The sequence below is a fragment of the Pogonomyrmex barbatus genome, unplaced genomic scaffold (assembly GCF_055798465.1).
Source record: "Pogonomyrmex barbatus isolate J1 unplaced genomic scaffold, ASM5579846v1 scaffold16, whole genome shotgun sequence".
Taxonomy (NCBI): Eukaryota; Metazoa; Arthropoda; class Insecta; order Hymenoptera; family Formicidae; genus Pogonomyrmex; species Pogonomyrmex barbatus.
Genome location: NW_028297112.1, coordinates 4415633 through 4438210, shown reverse-complemented (window position 1 = coordinate 4438210; position 22578 = coordinate 4415633). Strand labels below are relative to the sequence as shown.

Sequence of the window (22578 nt, the reverse complement as noted above, 5' to 3'; positions counted from 1 at the left end):
TTAGAAAGTATTTATTATTTAAAAATTGAATTAAAACATTACTTATTATATTAAAATTACTTTTATAAAAATTTGAATAGGTAGGGAAAGACATAATTTAACGTTTAAAAATTATTAAATTATATAATATTTAAGACAATATATGTTGTTATAATTTTTCAAGTGCTATATGATTATGGAATTAACTTGAAACTAATGGCGACTTTCGACTGATGTCATAATATTATTTCATAATTAATTCAATTGAAATTGCGCAAAATTTCGTTTTCCTTGGTGTTATTTTCATACGTTAAATGATAAAAAATTAACTGCCCCATTCCGTGTTAACAAAATAATACGTTACTTGATTAATTTGCATTTAGAGGAAGTTACTTATGTTCATTTTTACCAATTTAAATTAATTTTATCTCGATTTAACTTTCATCTTTTTTTTAATTCCATAAGAATTAGAAAAAAATAGAATTAATAATTAAACCGAAATTAAAGAAAGAAAAAGATAATCTATTTTTTGATAGAAATGGATATAAATACGATAAATATGATTCGTATATTTGAGATAATGAATTATATCAATGAACTTGACAATTGAAAAAACTAATCACTCAATTTAATACATAAAAAGTTCTCAATACATTTATTTTACGCTTTTTATATTTATTTACGCTTTTATGCAAATTCATCTAAATTGATTTTTAAGTTTTATTATTATTATTAATTTCATTTAAAATGCATATAAAAGGAATTATGTATAAAACAAATTTATCTTTTCAATATAAATATAATAGTTTAACAAACTTTTCTTCTCCATTCATTTAGTAATTTTTTAGACTGATATAAAATCAGTGAAATATAAAATCAGTGACATATATAAGATATATTATCATTTCGATACGTTTATATACAATATTATATCTCATAATTTTCTATGTGCACGCGTGATGGAATGTATGTATCATTAGGATTGACAAAGTAGTATTTAAAAAAGTTATATTATGTAACTTGCATATCTTTGAGTATTACAGTTAAAAAATTAAAATGTACATATTTGTTTAAAATGAAACACTATAATTTATTTAAATATATATAATATGTAAATATGTTCCTATTTTATGTTCGTATTTTTTATTTAACTGATTGACTATCAACAGTTGTATTATTACAAAATAAAGGAGCTATTCTTCGTCCACTATGTTCTAATGTATAAGATTCGAATGGGAAATAATTAGGAACCAAAACGGGCATATGAGTTTTCATTCCGAAAACAGGTAGTTCATTACGCTCATTGTTCTCGATTACAGTATAGCAATAGGCTAACTGATATGTGCTCGTGATATCAGCAAAATCGCGAATAATCTTGGCATCGCACATTTTCAAAGGATTTAATTTACACGTAATGATCGTCGATATATTAAGATTCTGAAGAAATAATATTCCTGAAAAGAAAAATACGCGCGACATTTTTACAACTGTCACTATTAACTCTATATTATGTATATATAATCAATGTAATTATGTATTTACACTTACCACTCTTTGAATCGACAAAATGCTTAAATCTCGCAACAAATAAGCGGAAAAACGCTTGACAAACAGAATAAAACAAAGCGTGTGGTTCTGGATCATCATCAACATATTCAGAATTTTCTTCCGAAGTAATATATTTGTGTATCCATAACAATAAATTAGTCATCATTATTTTTACTGATCTAGAGGAAAATAGTGTTGTATTGTTATATTTTTTTTTAGGACAGATACTATTATTGTGAAATTATCAAATGTAATAGATAGTGATAATTACCCAGGAGAAATAAACGAGGCAGTAGAATACAAGCTAGAAAGATAGCAAACAGATGTTTGTCGTAAAACTTGTGCAACGTTTGGATCGATTACTTTACGCCATAACCAATTTGTGAAGGTCTCCGTGATTACGGGCCTAAAACTACAAATGTAGAACATGATGTATTGCACGTATTGACTGGCGTGCGTAGGTAATATTACTGCTTCAAATGCGCAGATGATATCGAAATATAATGTCCTCAGGTTGTCTATCTGCAGAACGTTATTTATAAAACAGAACTCATGCATGTATTTAAGAAATAACTCCATGCACATGTCCATTGTACGTTCAGCTGAATGGATAATTTTTCTTTTGTCTGTATCATTGTTTACTGTGGTCAAATTGTCATTATCAGCTGTACCATTATTGTAGCTAGTATAGTCATCTAGTACATTGTCTTCCTCATTTTTGCTTGCTTCTTCACGAGGTACATTGACATCTAACATCATCAACCTAGTACAAAAATATATAATTTAATCTCTTATTAGTAAAGTCAAATGTTTTATTTGATCAAATTTTTCTCAAAATACTTACCTATTAATAATAAAGACTAAAATATCTGATCTCAGTTGAGGTGCATAATTTAGAATTTGTAATAATGCATAGATATAAACTTCATGTGTGTAAGTGCCATGTACAATATATGGAAATTGGGATACAAGAGATTGCAGCAAGACTTTGCTTGACCTAAAAGTTTATAATATGCATTTATCATAAAATTTATAAAAAAAAATTATCGATTATAAAATATTAACAATTATTCTTCTAAATCTTACATTGGCACTACTTCCAAAATTTTATGCAATATATCATGTATGTGATTCAGCCTTTCTAGATCTTCACTTTTTAACTGTCCAGCTTCATGTTCAATATTATTATCTTTAACTGTAGAGAAAGTATTGTAATATATTATTTCTGATAAAATATTACGCTCTTTCTCCTAAACTATTTATTTTAAAACATTCAAACCTATTAGTATTTTGTTTTATAAAATAAATTATATTATTTTCCAAAAACTACTAGGTAAAAATTTACCTGGTTTAAACAATTCAACCAGACGCTTTATTACAATGTTAATGTGAAGAGTCTGCATACATACTAAATCTTGTACAAAGAGTTTATAAGTAGAAATCACTTCTGGCAACCTATTTGTCCATTCAATTTGAAGAAAGGCTTGAACAAATGATTCGTATCTAACATCTAATAAAGATATACATTGCCTTGTCTCAGTTAAAAATTCTGTCAAATCACTATCCTAAAAAAATAAAAGGAAAATCAGTAACAAAGTATCTTGCATCATAATGTGCAAACAATTATCACTTATTATTTGCATGTCATGATGTATAAACAATTGCTAATTAATAAACATTATAGTATCTATCATTCATTTAGAGATAAAAAAAATTGTGCATAAATTTTCTTTGTATCCTTATCATTACCTTTATAGCACCTTCTTTAAGCGAATATATTAACTTTTCATAGTCTTTAATCCCATTATCCTTCATATAATTACATAATATATTTTTAACATCTTTCGGGAGCTTAAAGTATACTTTGCTTGGCTGTTTAATAAATTGTGACCTGACTCCACTGACTTTCAGTATAGACGATACGCTATTAACTCTTGAGGATACCACAGACATCTGTTTTAAACAGAATAAATTAATAATCAGATCATCAAATACTCTTCAATGTCAGATCTATCTTACAAAAATTCTGAATTCTATGGCAATCGGAGGATTTCAACCGGAATAAGTAATAATCATGTTATCACAAAAATAACAAATTGAAGCAGTGAGAAAGAAAAGGTTACACGTTAGAATAAATCAAGTAGGGTTACTCACTTTGCTAAATATAATTTTTGCTTTACTTAGTTTATACTCCTTCCAACAACTGAATCAATGGACACGTATATTTCTATTTTGAACGTTTTTCTATTATATATCCCGAATGCCATGCATATAGAGTATTCGCCATACGCTCGCGGCCACATGTTCCCACATGTCCGCGAGACTGCAGCGGATGTGGCCATAGATTTATATAAAAAGGCAGATGACATACTTCATTCTATGTGCAAATGTCAATTGAAAGTATCTAAATTGTATATCTAAATTCGTTGCAATATGCCATCTACATAATTTTTTTGATCTATGCTTAAGCTCCAACTAGCGACATCTCTTTTCCAAGGAAGTAAACTTTTTTACTAGATACATGAGAATTTGAATACATGAGAATTTGAATTTGAATCTGAGAATTATTTAAAAAATTAAAAAAAATATGCCTTTTATTTGTAATATAATTAATCTTTTTAAACATTAAATATACATACTATTTATTTCTTAACACAATATACTTCCCAGATAGCAAAGAATCCAAAATAATGGAGGTTTTGAATCTTCAAATTATAAAATGTATTTTTTTTCCATCTCGTTTCTAATTTAAAAATGTTCATAAAAGTTCCATAGAATTTTACTTTTACTTTTATTTTTATGTTACCAATTCTGAGTTCTTTTTCAGACAAAAGGAAATCTTTTTATAGTCTATGAGAATTCGTAATGAAATCGAAATAGTTTTTAAATTATATATCTAATAAACACCCAACAAATATATCTTTCAGAAATATTACATCCCAGAAATATTAGGAAAATTAGTTATTATACAGAATTAAACGAAATTGTATTGTTAAAATATAGTTGAGTGAGCGATTCTTTTCAAACTCATTACGAATAGAAAAAGAATTTTTTCAACGCAACTTTGATTTAACTATATAGAAGTCACAATGTATAGAATCCTTTATAGAATCCTTTATAGAATCCTTTTTGAATTATCATAAAGAAATTTTTTTTAATTTATAACGATCATCTGTGCTGTTTGAGGAATATATAGTGCTTTTTATTTGCAAAACATTTTTTTTTGTTTTAATAAAATTGCATCCGAATAGTGGAACATGACCCTAATAGTTTTAAATATAATTTAAAACTATTAGGATCGTGTTCCACAAAATTACTATTACTAAAAATTTATAATATATGTATACATTATAATATATATATATATATATATATATATTATTAAAGTTATAAAAGAACCAAAAATAAAAATTAATTAATTAAAAATAAATAAAATAAAAAATGTTTAAATAAATAAAAATAAAATTGAAAAAAGATTTTAGAAATGTCTTATGTTTCGATTTTGAATTTTATTCTATCTAGATATTTTTCGAACTGATGACAACGTTATTTTTTTTCTGTAACGAAATATCATAATTTGCGAAACAACATTGCATCACAAAACGGTAATCACATTAATATTTTTTGTTATATACATTTAGCATATTTGACATAATTTTGAATTAATTTTTAAATTATTGAAGCATAACTGATGGTGATTTAAACGATGTGAATCAGAATTTTATTCATTTATTCATTTATTTCAACATAACAATTTTTCCTTGAGTGAAGCGTTGTTATAATGATAATTTTTTATTTCTACAATAAAAAAATACACAAGAAAATATATATATAAATAAAATGATTTCTAAATAATGACAATATTCCTTAAAAATTATATTTCTTTCTTGATATTTCTATTAATGATTTACATTCAATAATTTAAAATTTTATCTTAAACTTTTTCTAATTAAATTTGAATGAAGTAATTTTTAATAAATCTTCTAAATTAATATTTTTATTTTTTATAGAATTACATTGTTTTATTTTATTGATAATTTAATTTAATAACAGAAACAAAAAAAATTAATTGTTAATAAATAAATTTTGTATAAATTCGAGGTTTTACGAAAGTTGTTTTTATTAAAACTATAAAATCATTTCTTTGGATTACACTAAGGATCAAAGTAATACGGTATATCTTTCTGTTGTTCCAATAACGTGGCTAATGCTTTCTCTATGTTTTCTGGCAAATGATCCAGTAGCATACGTGGCATCACCGTTAATTTTGTAAATTCCTCCGCTTGCGCCCATCGCATTTCATATTTTCTTTCCTTAGCGAGTTGTTTTTTGCTATAGAAATCATACGTTATTATCTTCTAAAATCTCATAAAGTTTAGTTTTTTAAAAAAATATTTTCATTAAATTTAATTAAATTTAATTTTAAATTTATTTTTCGGTATATCAATTTAGATTTTTTTATATAGATATTTTATATAGATTTTTATTAGATTTTTTATATAAAAGTTAATTATTTAAATAAAGAAATAATAAGGATAACGAATAATAACCTTTTTCCCTCCGTTTTCTCGAGCTTGCATCTTGCTATATGAAGTATACGACCAGCATTATATAATTTTACTTTCGAATATCTTCTTTTCGTTATATCGCGCTCTATTATTTTGTTATCCTATGGAGAAATGGCATATCAAATTATTGATAATAATGTTTAAATTATAATAATCATGTGTCAAATGTATTAGATATCTAAGTGTTGAATGTTTCCACAAATTTTGCAATAGCAACATTTTTTCTTACCATGTCGCTGGATCTGGTTAACAAAGGTGATTGATCAGGAATTGTGTTAATTAAATTATGGTTGGCCCACGTTTTAGTCAAATCTCTCTCGGGAACTCCGAACAAAGCGTATCCAAATCCGTTCAGGACCACTCTGTACTAAAAACATAAGACCATTTATCAAAATACATTTCGATTTAACCATTTGAATGAGACATCCTTGCTGAAGCTTGTGAATTTCAAAATACCTTAGGTAGTTGACAAGCACGAAGAGTTCCTAATAACAATGTTCTTAAATTCTCTGTGCTTTCCACACTGAGTCTCATTACAAGATCATCCCCGAGTCCTATAGTCAATACAAATTCCTCCGTAACCCTGGCGGCATCTCTGCTGAGCAGCCCAGCTTTTTGGATAAATAAAAATTGTCAATGTAATATTATATACATCAGTAAGATTTATAATTCACAATAATATTTATAATATTTCTTTTAATTGATAAAATTATAAATGTTCTCTATGACAAAATCAAATATATATAAAAATAATTACCAGGCGTAGCAAACGCGTAAACCTTCAAGTCTGGATAACGAGTACGTATCAGTAAACCTAGCAGAACGGCTAAACCGGCTCCTAAACTATGACCTATATGCATATGTTATTTCATTAGAGAATGCAATGGTTAATAAAAAAAATATAGAAAGGAATTCTTACCCGTAATCGTCAGTTGATAATTAGGATATGTGGCAAACGCTCTTTCCAGAACTTTATAGTTCTCCAATTGTTTTAAGATTACTTTTACTCCTATTATCATCCCTTTATGGGCCTATAAATTTGACGTAGATATAACAATTAAACTTGATTTATATATATATATATATATATATATATATATATATACAAAAACTAAAGACTACTAACTGTGCTGCCTGGTGGAACGCCAGGACATTCAAATAAATCGGATGCTGCCGCGAAATCAGTGATTAAATCCCGCAATGATAAAGATCCTCGAATAACTATAACAATACTGGCAGTTTCGTGATCTACCATTACGCAGAACGGTATCTATACAATTTTAAAGAGTAATATTTAATGCGCAAGACAAACGTAGGAAAACTATATATAGCTTAAAAATAATATACAAACTTCACAAAGATGATTCTTAAAGGAAGCGAATAAAATATCTTCCTCAGAGATCTTTGATAGGTATTTCACTCCGGAAAGATAACAGAGGCAACAATTGTCGTCTAGAATAATGTTGCGTTTTCGTCTAGAAAAAATTAAAATATAACGAAAAATTATAATAATTAAAATAATGAAAATAATAAAAAATGTATAATTATTCTACGAAAAAGTTATATAAAGGAAAATTAAGAATAGTATTGGCTACAGATTTTATGTCATGTTCTTTTACCGGAAACAAGCACAACACTTCACGCCGCGTATTAAACGAAAACAGCCGGTACATGTATGCTGATATATTACGAAAAGCCAACCATAGGAAGCGATCGATAGTTGAAGGAAATGATGGGCAGCTTCCAAGGACATCCAGCTAGGTGTGCCCAAAAAGATCTCATTGGCGTCTAAAAAAGTATAAATAATAAATATTTGATGGTTGAAGACAAAAATTTGCATTTCAATATACATTTATTTTCGTATGTAAATGACACACCTGAAATGTATTTCGGACGCGAGAGTAGATTTAATCTTCGCAGTTCATGAGTTTCTCGTTTTTGACGGACTCTTAATAAAATACATCCTGCCATTACATCTGAGGGAACCAAATCTGTGCCTCGGAATAACGCAGTTAAAAGACCTACGAAAACATCGATATCAATATTCAATAATATCAACTATCAAGTTATATTATTAAAAAAATAGTTACTTTCTCTCTCTCCCCCCCCCCCTCTCTCTCTCTCTCTCTCTCTCTCTCTCTCTGTATCTCTCTACAATGTCGTATGTAATAATATAAAACACTATAAATATACTATAAATAAGCTATATTTTTAATTAAATTAATGGATAAAATCAGTCATTACAACTTTTTATCCTTTAACATAGAAAATAGATAATAAATTTCACCATAAATTAAAATTTATTCTTATTTGCGTACCGCGATGATCATGCATATCGTGAAGCGATCGCTCTCTCTCTCTCTCTCTCTCTCTCTCTCTCTCTCTCTCTCTCTCTCTCTCTCTCTCTCTCTCTCTCTCTCTCTCTCTCTCTCTCTCTCTCTCTAAACGTCGAGAGAGCGACGTCGCGAAGAAGGTCCCACCGACAAAACCAGAACAGAGATCAGTAAGATTTGATTTATTATTGGCCACCTTTTTTCGGTAACCTTCCGCGCTTGATTTCCAATTGAAATCTACGGCGTTCCAGTTTCGAATGCGGCAGGATCTTTTTTAGGTCAGCCGTACCTATGTCTCACCAGCGACTTGTTGAAAAGTCTCGTGCGCGCTCTCGTCCTTACGCATCCACCACAGGAATTTGAATCTTCGTAACCAAATGCGCGAGACCTTGCCGTGTTCCACGGAACTCTCTAACTGCTTCTTTTCTAAAGAACCGATTGGGTCGAACACAAGAGCGAGACCGAAAATGCTGAGACCGATCAGGATCCAGTCAAAGAACACCAAAGCTTCCACAACGGTGATGGAATACGACTCGTGATTGCACTCCACACTTTGCCCAAAAATCCACAAGGTGCCCAGAATATTCCATCCGATTTCTGGTAGCAGCATCAATATCCTGAAAAAAGAAGAGAGATCTCTAAATTATTTATTATTTTAGATTTTCATAAATTTTTTATTATCAAATCTCTAGATTTTCTGCTAGAATAATTCTTTCTAAGAATAAGATATAAATAAATCACTTTACTATTGTTACATAAATGCTAAATATAGCAAAAGTATAACTGACATTTTTTTGCGAATATGTAGATACAGTAATCGATTAGTAATGCAAATATATGGAGAATCTAAATAATTTCATGAAATTTATGTATATGCGTGCAATGTATATGCATACATTATTCACAGTACTGACATATATACTTTTATGTTATATATACTTATATACTTATTTTATGTTTTATATATATATATATACTTTTTTCTGTTTATAATTTAGATATTTTACATATTTTACATATTTTTTCGATTAATGCTTAATTTATCTTACAAGAAAATTATAATTTTGTCTAACATAAATTAAAATCAATTCCAAACCAATTAAATTAAAATCATTATATACAATATTTTGACTTTTTAAATATAACTTTTAATGTTTATATATAGCATAAATTTTTTACACTATTCTTTATTATTTATTATTGTAAATTAATTATTATATATAATTATTATAAATTATTATTATTCTTATTATTATATATAATTATTATTATTATATATGTTCTTTTCCTAAATTTCATGGAATTATTTAGAAATTTTTTGTACATTTATATTATACTAATTCGATTATTGCATCTATATGTTCGTAAAAAGATATCAATTATAATTTTATTTTTGCTATAGTACATAACATTTAACATTTATACATATAATAAAATCATATTCTTTAAAGATTCTACAAAGATTTTAGACAATTTACAAGATTTTAAATAAAATTTAAATTTAAGATGTAATGATAAAACTATATAATACAAAAAAGATAATATAATTTTAATTATTCTTATCTTATTACTATGGATGAATTGACAACAAATATAATAATTACGCAAATTGGTTGCTATTAAAAAATAACGTAGACGGAAGTCGGAAAAAAATGTCTTATGATGGTTGTCGACCTGGAAAGCTAATTAGGCGTGACGCTAATTTGCTTTGATTGCTTACTTGACCAACAGAAGCGGTTGGACATAGCGTCGAGCATCTGTATCCATGATGGCTCCTCTCGCGCTATGCCTGATGATGATGAGTATCAAAAGCGTGACGATACCCAGCATGACTGCCTCGCCGAGGAGATATACGCGCACTAATTCACCTCCCAACCGACAATTCCACGTATTCTCGTAGTACCTCACGCAGGCGATTCCTATAAGAATCAACCTGTAAAACACATAGCCGATTACGAGAAACAAACTAGCAACGATCCGAGCGATTTGCGAAAGAACTTAATATTGAGAGCAGAAAGAATTTTTCGTTGAGTTTAATTAAAATTTGTATCTTAATACGCTTGATTTTTACATGATAATTTTAAAACAAATAATTCATTTATCAAATTCGCGATTAATATTACGCGCTGTAATTCTGATGTCTCGCTAATTGTTTATCGGCAATACTCACCATACAATACGGATAAATAATTCGAACAGTCCGGGATACACGAGGTCGTCGGTTGCAGCCAACCATTTTCGACCGAAGAGCTTCAACGCAGGCATTTCCCTGTAAATAGGTACTTCACTGTAAGCGTTGTAGTTGCTTAAAGTTTCTTCGCACGAAATTTTCCTTCTTATCAGCGAAGCGAGTTAAAGATAAAACAAATATTCGTTTATAAACGTTTCATCCAGGAAGAGTCCGAGTGTGTCTTCATTTAGATTCTCCTATCTCTGGACGCTCACGATATCGAGATTGAGCAGTCCGGTCACGTTCGCGAGTCTCTCGCGACGAATCGCGGGACACGCGCTGCGAAAAGTTTACTTAGCAAAGCGCTTGTGCGGGTTTCGCAATATTATAAAATAAAGCGGACGGCTTTCTATGATCATAAATATCCCCGGGATTCGGACGTACACGCGGGTATCTCCACGATCACGAAACTGGCGCCCGGAGAAAGCGCCTGGAGAAAGTCCCTGTGTCCATCCCACATCCGAGACTGTGTTGACACAGCCTTCCGACATGTTTAAATGGACCGTTATCCCGAAGATTCAGTTGCCCTAAGTGTAATTTAATTGGTTTAGGCGCTAATAACATACATCTGATTATACCAATGACGACATAGTACCAGTCGATAAGCAATCTCTGATAACAATGAACAACGTACACGATATTCATTGAATACATCTCGTTCAATCACGCTATAGCCAATTACTGTTAACTGCTTAGCAATTTCCTCTGTGAAGGGGAAAAAAATGACTTTACAACAAAAATTGATATTTATTATTTGAAAGTTTATTAATTTTCCAGACATTGTTTTTAATCCTCTTTGAGAAAAAAGAAATGAAAAGTTGATATCCACAAAAACAATTAATTTTAAAAAATATAATTTTATATTTTATTAACATATTTCTTTATTATATTTAAAATGTTTTTCATTGTTCTAAAATTCTTGGATTCTTTTTCCGTTCTCGATCCTGTCCGAGATTTTTAGATTTGTGCACGAATTAGCGTTCCTTAACCAGTTGCGTAAATGACTTTCAACCATTTAATCACGGGAAAGCATATAGTCATAACATATTTACGTCATAACACATATTTTTTGGTCGCGTCAATTAGTTATAGATATGATTATTCAATTTTCTTTTATAAAAAGCGCGATTATGAGAATGCGGAAATTACGGCGTGATATTATGACGTTAGCTAAGAAAAAAAAATTGAACACTATTATTGCAATAATTTTATTGTTAATAATATTAAAAAAGATATAAGTTTCGAAATTGTCAGGATGTTATATGTTACCAATTTTCGAGCGTTATCGTAATTTCAAATACAATTTATCATTAATATCGAATAATTAAACAACAGAAAAAAATGCCATAATATTTTTTGCACTGTTTCTACGATTGAAACAAATAAGGGATTTCTTAGAAAATTGTAAATCAACACGAGATCATAACCGCGACTGAAATTGCACCGGCAGCAATTAACGCTTCCTCGAAGCTCATTCTATTGCCTTGCGCAATGTTAGTGGAAAATATGGAAAAAGAGGGCTATTTAAGTATGTGTTAATCGATTTGAAAAAAATAACAAATAAAAGATAAAATAATAACTATAAAGATAAAATAAGGAGAATATAAAATAAGAAAACATAATAAATGAATACAAAGATAACATAATAAATGAAAATAATAAGAAATAAGAGATAATCAATGTGAAAAACATGTCATTACATGTAAACATGTTATTACATGTAAAAAAATGTTTCTATAATGACTGACAATTCCGATCAGATTAAAAACGAATTAATAAGTTATTAAAAGAAATGAAAACAAATGACGTTAGTAAAATACATATACGCCGAACGTGTATATATTCGTTATTCACGAGATCGATAGATCAAATTACGCAGAATGAAATGCATTGCGTGCATTTTATAACTTGAATCGCGCGCAGCGCCTAGCACGTCGCCGCGTACTTCAACGAAGTAAACATGAATCGGGAATTTAACTTAACTATTGAAATACTTCATACGATGGCAAAAATCAATTGGCATTTAATCTTAAATAATAAATAACTTGACATTTCAATTGGCGTGATATTTTATGCAGAATTTAGAGAATGATTCATGAATGTTTCAATATGAATAATTTATGAAGAATTAAGAAAGACTTTCTCTTAAAAATTTCCGTTAAAAATTTTCTCAATATTAAAGATGTACTTAAACACATGTCCGAAAATCATTTATATGTGTGTAATTTTATTTGTAATTTAAATTTTTATATTTATTTATTTATTTATTCAACGATAATGTAAAATATACCTTTTTATATTTACAACTTGAATATTGCATTCAGCAGCACATTCAAAAATATATTAGTTTTAGTTTACTTTATTCTTGTGATTATCGAAGATAAAGATTCTAATTATCGTGAAGATATCATAGAAAAACGTCTTATTATTTCAATCTCTATTTTCCCCATGCACGCGAGCAAAGTTTTTTACTAATTAAACCAACACTCTTACAAAACCTTTTAAGTAGCACAAGTTTACCGCTATAGCAAATTACGATATACGTAAATTTTCACAGAGCTGTTTCATTAGCCTGCTTAAAAGAATGTTGAAAAAATTAACAAGTATCATCAAGAGGAAGAAAGTTTCATAGAATTTATGTAAGCATTATCATTTTTTTAAAATTTTTATTCCCCCCTTCTTTTCTTCAAAAAATTTCACCGCATGTAATAAACAAATAAAGTTCTGGAAATTATTTGCAAAACATCTGTTAGACCTTGAAAACAGCTAGTCACTTTGTGATCAGAATAAATTTGAATCAGAATAATTTTTGTAATATTAGAATATCTTAGCTTGAACGACTAATTCCCAAGCATTTACGATACATTATCTTAAATGACTAGTTCTCAAGTATTTTACGATTTTTACATTTTTATGTACTGGCATCGCTAATAGAGAAAATGCGCGAAGTGTGAATGTCTACTTCTACTTACGGGTACGCGAATCGATATCCGGCAAGTCCGGATACGCGTTACACACGCGTTGAAATCTCCCCTCAACCGACGCGCCGCGGACGCGGCTGCTCCACCTCGCCCACCGCGCACCCCTCCAGCTGCTCGCTCTCCCGTCTCGGGAGTTCAGCGCGGTCCCAATCGGAATTTTCGTCTAATCAGCACCAACCGCCTTTCTCCAAGTCGTGCGCGTTGCAGACTACGGCGAAACTGGAGCGCTTCCTGCACTCGGGTTTCCGTTAAACGTGAACGCCTCGCGAGGAATTGACTTCGCGGTTCCGCGCACTTTGCCCGCTGCAAGCCGATATCCTTTCGAGAAATCGAATGTTTGGGTTTTACGTTTTCCTCACGCCCACTGTCTCTGGGATGCGCTCGCGAAACGAGGCGTATCGTAGTCACTTTGTCCGACTAATCGTTCGTCGCACGCATCGATTTCAACTCCGCCGTTGAAGCTGCGCTCATCGCACGTACAGAGATACACATATCGTTCGCGTCTCTCAGCAACCGGGGACAAACTGGTCCTTGAAAATTCGCGTGAACCGCGATAATAACGGCGACAACCGCGGGGACGAGAATGAGGATGACGCGCCGCACGATAAGTATTTCGATCTGGCGCGGCACTGCACGAGCAGATTATGTCGGGGACGGCCACTCGCGATGTAGAATCATATTGGACAAGACGATGCACCGATGCAGTACGACTCGTTCACCTTGCAATGCGCGACACTCAGCGCGAGTCGACATCGAATCTCACGATCTCGTTGACCACAACTGGTCCGGTACCACCAAGGCAGAAAGAGAGAGAGACCGCAAGGAACTTTCCCTCCACACGTCGGATTATCGCGCGGCGTGTACGTTCTGGCCACGCGAGGAGGAAAAATACAGCGAAAAAGGAGAAGAGGAAGGAATGGGCCACTTCGAGAAGGATAAACGTCGTGCCGAGCCGAGCCGAGTTGAGCTGGTGGGAGCGGCGAATCGGCGGCGCACCTGGCGATCGTGTCTGACCGTTCCTTACCGTTCCTCTCGCGGGGATAGGAAACACGGTGAATGCCGATATCCGGTGATCTCGAGAGGAAGATTAGCCAAAGAATGGGCGCGATGTCCTTATTACCAAGAATGAAATTACATACGTCGTTGATGAATTTCTATCGTTAAATAATACATAATAATACATCGCTGAATGATTTTAAATCTGCTACGTTCTTTTTTAAGCTTTGGTTTTTTTCAAATGAATCAATAAACTTAACAAGTTAATGGATTTAAGTTTGTCGCCTTACGTATAAATTTTTTTTTTGAGAGAACTAATATTTAAGACACGGTATCCAGATTGGGCGCAAAATTTGTATTATTCTTCACTAACGTTATATTTACTATCAACATTTTTATTTTTATTTAATCTACACTTGGAATGCAAGCTTTTGTCATTAGAATTTTCTTAAAGAAATTTTTTTACAACAATTCCTCGAGCTATAGGTAAACGAAAAAGAGAAAATAATTCCCGTTATATTCTCTACTAGCTGGATAATACTGTCCAGCATTGGCGTATCTCTAAACTGTACTTTACATAAGATGGATGCCGATCTTGTAACCGCACTCGAGGTAGAAGTACTGTGACCGCACGTATGATCGTAAGCAGCACACATCGAATATACATTAGTTCCGTGATCGCGCATAAGTGTAATTACAAATAACTTGCAGATTTCTGTAATTTACGAAGCGAGATAAATCTCACAGCAATCATTCAGCGGATTCAACGAAAGATAACGGTATCCTTAATAAGTTACAGAAGTATTCTCATTAGAAAAGGATTATTCTCTATATTGAGAATATGGAAAAGAATATTAATGTCTGACAACTTAAATGAATCAGAACAAAGTATAATCGTATTAAAACATGCAAATTATAAATTACAATTGATGGAATAAATGACCTGTTTCTTTCTTTCGCAAGAAACGATGGAAACGTATGTGACGTTATATGCAAAAAACGTTTATTAATGACGTTTAAGTATTTTAGCTTGTTTATTTCTCAAGTATTTACGTAAGCATCGCTGCGAGCAAATAAATATTAAAATAATCATTTATGTTAGCAGAAATGATTTTCTCGTTATAAAATTCAAAGAAATGATATTCGATTGTATTACAACTTTTGCAACTTTTAATGTTAGACCACGATATCATGTAAATGAAATGTAAATAATTCTTTGTAATTTTTCTGAAGTCATTTTTGCATTACTTCATGTGTATTGGAAAAATGAATTATGTATTGCATTTTTAAAGACACTCCAGTTAAATAACCACTATGTGTATGTCAATGTTTTACTGACTCAACAATTTGTTTCTTGCCTCAACAGCAAAACACGAGCAAAGATTGCTCGTGTAAATTAGAATTTTGTCCTAATCGATCGCAGAATTTACTTTCAAAGTTATTTGAATTTGAACCTAGGCGATGTAAAAGTAAATGTGATGTAAAAAGTCAAAGAGCTAATTATTAAGATACCGTGTGCGTTTTATTAAATGGGGACATGTCGCAAGAATAAATATTTAAAAAATGATTAACCGTTTGTTTGAGCACGTTGTCTTAATTTAATGAGAAACGGAAATCGTTTATAAAAAAAATGGACGAGAATATGTTGGTAGGACAAAATAATATTCGCAAAAACGCTGTGTGCCCGTTTCTTTTCTCCTTTTTGAGAAAAGAACACATACATTCACCAAGACTCGATAGTTTCTTTTGCATTTGTACATCCGGCTTGGAATGCAATTTCTTTCTTTTCGACCGCGCGTCGGCGCGTGGAATAACACTATAGTCAATGTTATTCTTGTACAGGCATTATTCTGCCTATTTCAAGACTATGCATTGACATTGCGAAGCGCATTATACCACTAGCGATCAAGATAACTCATCAGAAGTGAGAAGTAGTTACAACATGTAATTTACAAATCACTTTTAAAACTTGATGACAAAAAAAAAACAAGTCTTTTTTTGTTGATTTAACATACAAAGCAATCTTTACCTCGTATATTTTTACCTCTTTTCAAAGAATTCCTTTTTCCATATAAATTGCTGCCACTGTGTACATGTAGCGACTTTATATACTTTATTTATCTACATTTATTTTCTATTACATACATTTTAATGCATTGGAAATATATTTCTTGCCATTTTAGTTCGTTATTAAATTAAGAAATATTAAATAACTGTTGTCAAATATTAATTTTAATATCATATCAAATATTCTTGGTCTAGTAATCTCATAGGAAACAATGTAATATAATATAAATAAAATATAAATAAAAAAAATTTAATGATATTTAAAACATTTTCTACAACTTAGATGACTAAAAAGGTTATTATAATATCATTTTAATAAAATATTTAAAAATATTGTCATTATTATACAAATATACAAATATATAAATATATATATATATATATAAAAATATTTATATACATATATATATATATATATATATATATATATATATATAAATGTAGAAAGACTTCTATAGGAAAAACCATACCTTTTAGATTTACATCTTTGTGTAATAAGAATTGTATTTTTTATATGTTATTTGTTAATGATAATTTGTTGTATTAATATAAAAATCATTTCATTCTTTATTTTTACGCAAAATATTTTACGAAAATACTATTGATTTTATTAATTTAATCGCAATTTTGTTACTGCGGTGAAATAATTTTGTGATAAGAAAATCTGTCCTTATTTGTGAGCAATTAATATTTGAAAAAATTGAAATGCGTAAATAGATGGAGTTAATTAGTATAACCAGTTAGCTGTTTTCACAGAATTATAATCTACGTTATTAATCTACGTAGTTAATTCATCGCAATATATTTATATTTTTCAGTTTTTTTCTTTAAATATGAAATTTATATTTCAAACTTTTTATATCATTTTATTTTTAAATCATGAAGTAACATATATGTATATTTCTCTAATATTTCTTTCTTTTTTTATATAATTTTTTTATACAAGTTTTTTGCAAACTTGAAAGTTACTAATGTTTCGCATAAATTAAAACATATTTTCGTAAAAAATTAATATCATCGTACTTAATGTATAGAATGTATGTAGTACATTCAATAAAAAACGTGACAATTCATGTAATAATTTAATGAATTTTAAATGATTTGATTTATAATTAATTTATATTCTATTTTTACAGCTTGGTTAATTCTTTGAATTTTTATATATCGCGTAGTTTTTATATTTAGTAGTTACCTTTTTCAAAATTAATTATTATTTTATTATTGAATATATATTATTATAGACTATATAATAACAAGACTAATTCAAATATTCATTATTTGATAAAAAGAATGCAAAAATGTTAGTAATTTTTTAACGAACAATTATAATTATTAATTTTAACAGTTTCAAATTTTGCAAACAAATCATAAATTTATGGAAAAATGTCAAGGGATTGACATCGTTAATACAATTGCCGGAATGTATAATAGTGGAACGTGCAGTGGCACGACAAGTTTGCCTTGCCGGTCGCGTTGTAACAATCATAGGAGGACAGCGAGCCCGTTTGTCGAACGAGCGAACGTAAACCGATCGGACGAGCATTTTGTTTCGATATATACAGGGACGACGACGTGGACTTTCACTTGCGCGTCGAGCCTCCTCGATTCCTGCTGACATATACGCGTGTATAAAACGCGTTTAAACGCGCGCGTCTCGCGCTCACGTAATTGTCATCCCACAGCCGATTGCGCAGCATCAGCAAATCCGTACGATAAATAATTAGCTGATCGATAATTCTCTCTATTCGATCACGAACAAAAAGGAATTGCAATAAAATATTAGCAATTATCTTAAACATAATAACATTTCAAACTGCATACATTTTGAATGAAAACTATAATAATTTTTTTAACAAATGAGTATTCTAATAAATATTTTAAGTTCATTTTTATATATTAATTTTTTTATTTTAATTACTTTAACAAAAATATCGGAATAAGACGTTCAACATCTTATTATATTTTTTACTCAATTTATATATTAAATTTGTATCTATTTGTATATTGTATTTATTTGTATATTGTTGTATTTGTATATTTGTATCTATTTGTATATTGTTAAATATTTTTAACAATATTTTATTTATTATTAGTTTATATAAAGAGATATAAGATACAATTATATTACACACAATTATGACATAATGTTGACGAGGTTCTTTCGAGGAAATTTTGAAATTTTTCAAACATGTATTTTTTATTTAACAATATCTCTGAATCTTACTTCAAGTAATTATTTATCCAGATTTTAGGACAGACATTTGAATTATGTGTAATTTTTCTATATGTCATTTTTATGCTACATACACATTTATATTTTTTTATTTTTTTTAAAGAGCTATATACAATATAACATATAAAGAGGTAACGTCTTATTATTAATTTAATTTTAATGCTATCTGAATAATATATATGTTTATGGATATAATTATATATTGTCATGCATATATAACTTTTTCTTTAAAGTTAGAGTTGTAAAATTTTATCTATTAAAATATGTAAATTTTGAAAAGTATTACAAATCACTGAAAACAAGCCTTGTATGAAAAAAGATGTATAAATATTCAATTAAGTTCGACTTTCAAAAACAAATTTCGTTTCACAAAGAAAAACGCTATTCATGTAAAATCACAGTACATTACAGTGTGAATAACATTTTTTTTCTCAATAGAAAAATTTCGTTACGCTGTGTAAATGACGCTAATAAGAATCTGGCACGTTGTTCATAGATAAGAAAAAATAATGTAAAATTGTAAGATAATATAAGATGTGGCTTAAAAGAATATTTCTTTTTGTTCTAATTTTCTTTTTATGTCTTATATTAATTGCGCGTTATTGTAACGTATTGATTGAGTTTTGTTTATATAATATGTTTATATAATAATGTTTATATAAATTGTTTATATAATACAATCAATTCTCGCGAAAATTAAGTTTTTATCATGCAGTAACGAGCATTAAATACTGTTATTTCATTTCAATATACTATACTATTATTTCGTTTCAATACTTACAACAGGTAGATTAGTGTTCGTCATCGTTGTTAATTAACAGAATATTATATTAATAAATAAATTGTGTAATATTAGTAGTAATAGTAATGTATAATATAATATCGGAATATTACATTTTCTGCATAAATTACATAAATAATATTTATGCGTTACCGCATAAATTAATCTTGCATATTAATATTTTTTTAAATCTTCTCAAATCTTCTCATCGAAGATAAGCACGTAACTTAAAGCAGCATTGGTTAACAATCGATCATTGTGAGTATTAGACACCGTGTTTCTTATAATTGTTTCAATATTTTATTTATACTTGACTGAATTATATATATTTCGTAATACTTGAAAAATATTATGTTTTTTTCATTTTGAAAATATATTGCATTTATAAATAAACAATATTTATATTTTTTTCTAATTTTTTAATATCCATTTCTATTTCATACTAATGTTTATGTATTTAATATTAATCCCGATGAAATCTATTTTTAATTATTTTTTATTTTTAAAAAATTAAACAATGATAAGAAAAAAATTAAATCAAAATTAAGAGTAATTTACATTAATAGAAATAAACGTTAATCATGGGCAACATGAAATATTGGAAATATCGAATAATTGTTTTGGTATTAATCAACATGTGATTGTAATTGATATTGATATGTATCGTTATTAATGAAGCATTTCCTATGATGTAAGAAGAATCAAATTGCACGTTTTATCATTTAATTTGTTTTGCAACAAATGCCATAGTTGAATCTCTTCTATTTTCTCGAAATTAATATTTGCGGCTGATGCCGCAATGATGATTGAATTGTTCGCATTTTTTCAAATTCTTCAATCATATAAAGTTTGATGTAATTTAAGAAGATCGAAGTCAAGTTTGGATGATTAACTTGCAATCTTAATCGAACGTCGGAAGTGTAACTGCATAACTCGTATTCGAATGAGTTAATTCAAAATTGACATAAATATTATTTTCACATGTCTTGTAATTGTAATTCATCATAGTTAATTATAATCATTAATTCGCTCCTATTTTTTGCTAAATCAAGATCTCTCTGATGTTATATATACATATATATATATCTCAAAAAGTTTTGATGTGCTGATAGCATGGCTACATCTTCTTTCCTTCTCTGATGAAGTTGTTGAATGTTGGAAGTGCCGAATGTATCATTATATGATAGGCAATATCGATTATAATATCGCGATCGGAAATGATACCGAACGATCGAACAAATATTACATAATGCGAATTTTTTCGAATTGAGCCAGCTATTTTTGATGGAACTCGCGGAAATTATTCGATGAAATAATCGGCAGAATGCCGATGGCAATGCTAAGACTATCGAATGAATTATATCTTTACAGTTAATTTTTTGTTTTGATAATTATATATCATGTTAATCATATATTCATATATTCAAGATTAGCATAATACGAAACGAACAATCTGTCGTTTCAAAATAATCTTGTTCAATATAGAATAAGAAAGTTCTGATTTGTTCTTTTGAATATGTTTATTTTGCAAATATATAAAATTAATCGATAAATATTAATCTACTATTTTATAAATAATCGAAATATATAAATAATCGAAATCATTATATATGTATAAATAAAACATTTAAAATAATTATAAAAATTTAAAATAATTACAAAATTAAAAATAATAATAATTATTAAAAGACGTAGGTATTTATATCATTAATAAATAATTTAAAATATTGTTTTTATTTATTAACTTTTTGTTATCACTAATCGGTAAATAAGCAATTCTCAGAGATCAGTTTTTATTCAATTATTTTATAATTTTACAATTGTATTTATAATTTGATACATATCTGAAATAATTTATATATTTTGTATTTAATTAAAACTTGCCTTCTTTTTATTTTTAAAAATTATGTTTCTTATGTAATTATCTTTGGAAGGAACGTATTCAGCGTTGTATAATCGATCGTTATTTCTACGTTAGATGGCATCACCGACGTTGTAATGCTTTATGACATAATTAGGATTTAAAATAATAAATCAATAATAAATAAATGTCACGGCAAAATCTTATATATTTTGTCTATTTTTATATTTCAAGATATAAAGATATTAAGGTGTAAATTATTTAGTTTTATTTATCTATCGAAACTTTACAAAAATGCATAGCTTTTATTATATAAAAAAGTATGTACATTACTTAAAGTATGTACAAATTGAATATAAAATATGTGTTAAATTAAAATTAAAATTTGTTGTAATTATTAATTTTAGATATTTCGGAATATTCTTATTAATCTTTTATATTCAAGTATGATTAACTTTCGGATTTATTATAAACTAACTACTAATTGTGAAATTAACAATAACATACGCATCATCCATTAAATATGCATTTGTTACATTTAATAATAATAATTATTAATAATAATTTAAACAAAATATATACAAACAAATTGTTATTGCAATTATTCTTGCGTGCAACAAATTTCTAATGTTTCAAGGATAAATAAATAATTCTCATTAATAAAATATATGAATATGTTATTAATAATTAAAACATGTTTATAAAAATATATTTGCAAAGATATATAGATAGTCATCATTTTTTAAATTAATATTCATTTCTAATCGATCGTACAATTTATTACATTTATGTATCCATTACGTTCGTCGTACAAGCCACATGGAATAAATTCCTATGCCGAGCGCTTATGCCGAAACTGCAGAAACGCGAGTCTTTGGCAACTTCTTCGTCGTCGCTAAGAAACAAAGCGTTCGCTGCGATCAAAATTAATCCCGTATCGATTATGCGAGTTTTGGAGCGAGAGACGACGACACACGCGAATGTACGCGCCGCGACCCCAC

General features: G+C 28.9%; 2 protein-coding genes across 5 annotated transcripts in view; both read right to left on the bottom strand.

Moving 5' to 3' along the window:
- Window positions 1–970: 970 nt before the first annotated feature.
- Window positions 971–3884, bottom strand: Tif-IA (RNA polymerase I-specific transcription initiation factor RRN3 homolog Tif-IA). Of its 2 annotated transcripts, XM_011633158.3 has the most exons (8): window positions 3682–3884; window positions 3277–3480; window positions 2873–3092; window positions 2614–2722; window positions 2372–2524; window positions 1799–2290; window positions 1528–1706; window positions 971–1433 (listed from the first exon to the last, which is right to left on the bottom strand). In XM_011633158.3, the coding sequence occupies exons 2-8, from the start codon at window positions 3478–3480 to the stop codon at window positions 1123–1125; spliced, it is 1668 nt and encodes a 555-aa protein (XP_011631460.2). In that variant the 5' UTR covers window positions 3682–3884; the 3' UTR covers window positions 971–1122. The 2 variants fall into 2 exon arrangements, with proteins under 2 accessions (XP_011631460.2, XP_088930050.1); XM_089073924.1 differs by lacking the exons at window positions 971–1433; window positions 1528–1706 and having other exon boundaries at window positions 1803–1939; window positions 2199–2290; window positions 3682–3883.
- Window positions 3885–5242: 1358 nt separating this feature from the next.
- The window catches only part of LOC105423414 (diacylglycerol lipase-beta), a 37491-nt gene continuing 20155 nt past the window's right edge, over window positions 5243–22578 (bottom strand). Inside the window, exons 1-14 of one of the 3 annotated variants that reach the window (XM_011633156.2) lie at window positions 13631–14706; window positions 10599–10697; window positions 10149–10361; window positions 8729–9045; window positions 7973–8116; window positions 7715–7883; window positions 7447–7570; window positions 7222–7365; window positions 7015–7126; window positions 6853–6945; window positions 6552–6706; window positions 6325–6462; window positions 6078–6196; window positions 5243–5859 (exon numbers count right to left, since the gene is read on the bottom strand). In XM_011633156.2, the coding sequence (XP_011631458.2) occupies window positions 5682–5859; window positions 6078–6196; window positions 6325–6462; window positions 6552–6706; window positions 6853–6945; window positions 7015–7126; window positions 7222–7365; window positions 7447–7570; window positions 7715–7883; window positions 7973–8116; window positions 8729–9045; window positions 10149–10361; window positions 10599–10693 (2001 nt within the window). In that variant the 5' untranslated portion in view covers window positions 10694–10697; window positions 13631–14706 and the 3' untranslated portion in view covers window positions 5243–5681. Of the gene's footprint in view, window positions 5860–6077; window positions 6197–6324; window positions 6463–6551; window positions 6707–6852; window positions 6946–7014; window positions 7127–7221; window positions 7366–7446; window positions 7571–7714; window positions 7884–7972; window positions 8117–8728; window positions 9046–10148; window positions 10362–10598; window positions 10698–13630; window positions 14707–22578 lie in introns of those variants that run through there. The other 2 variants (XM_089074023.1, XM_089074024.1) reach the window with 2 other exon arrangements.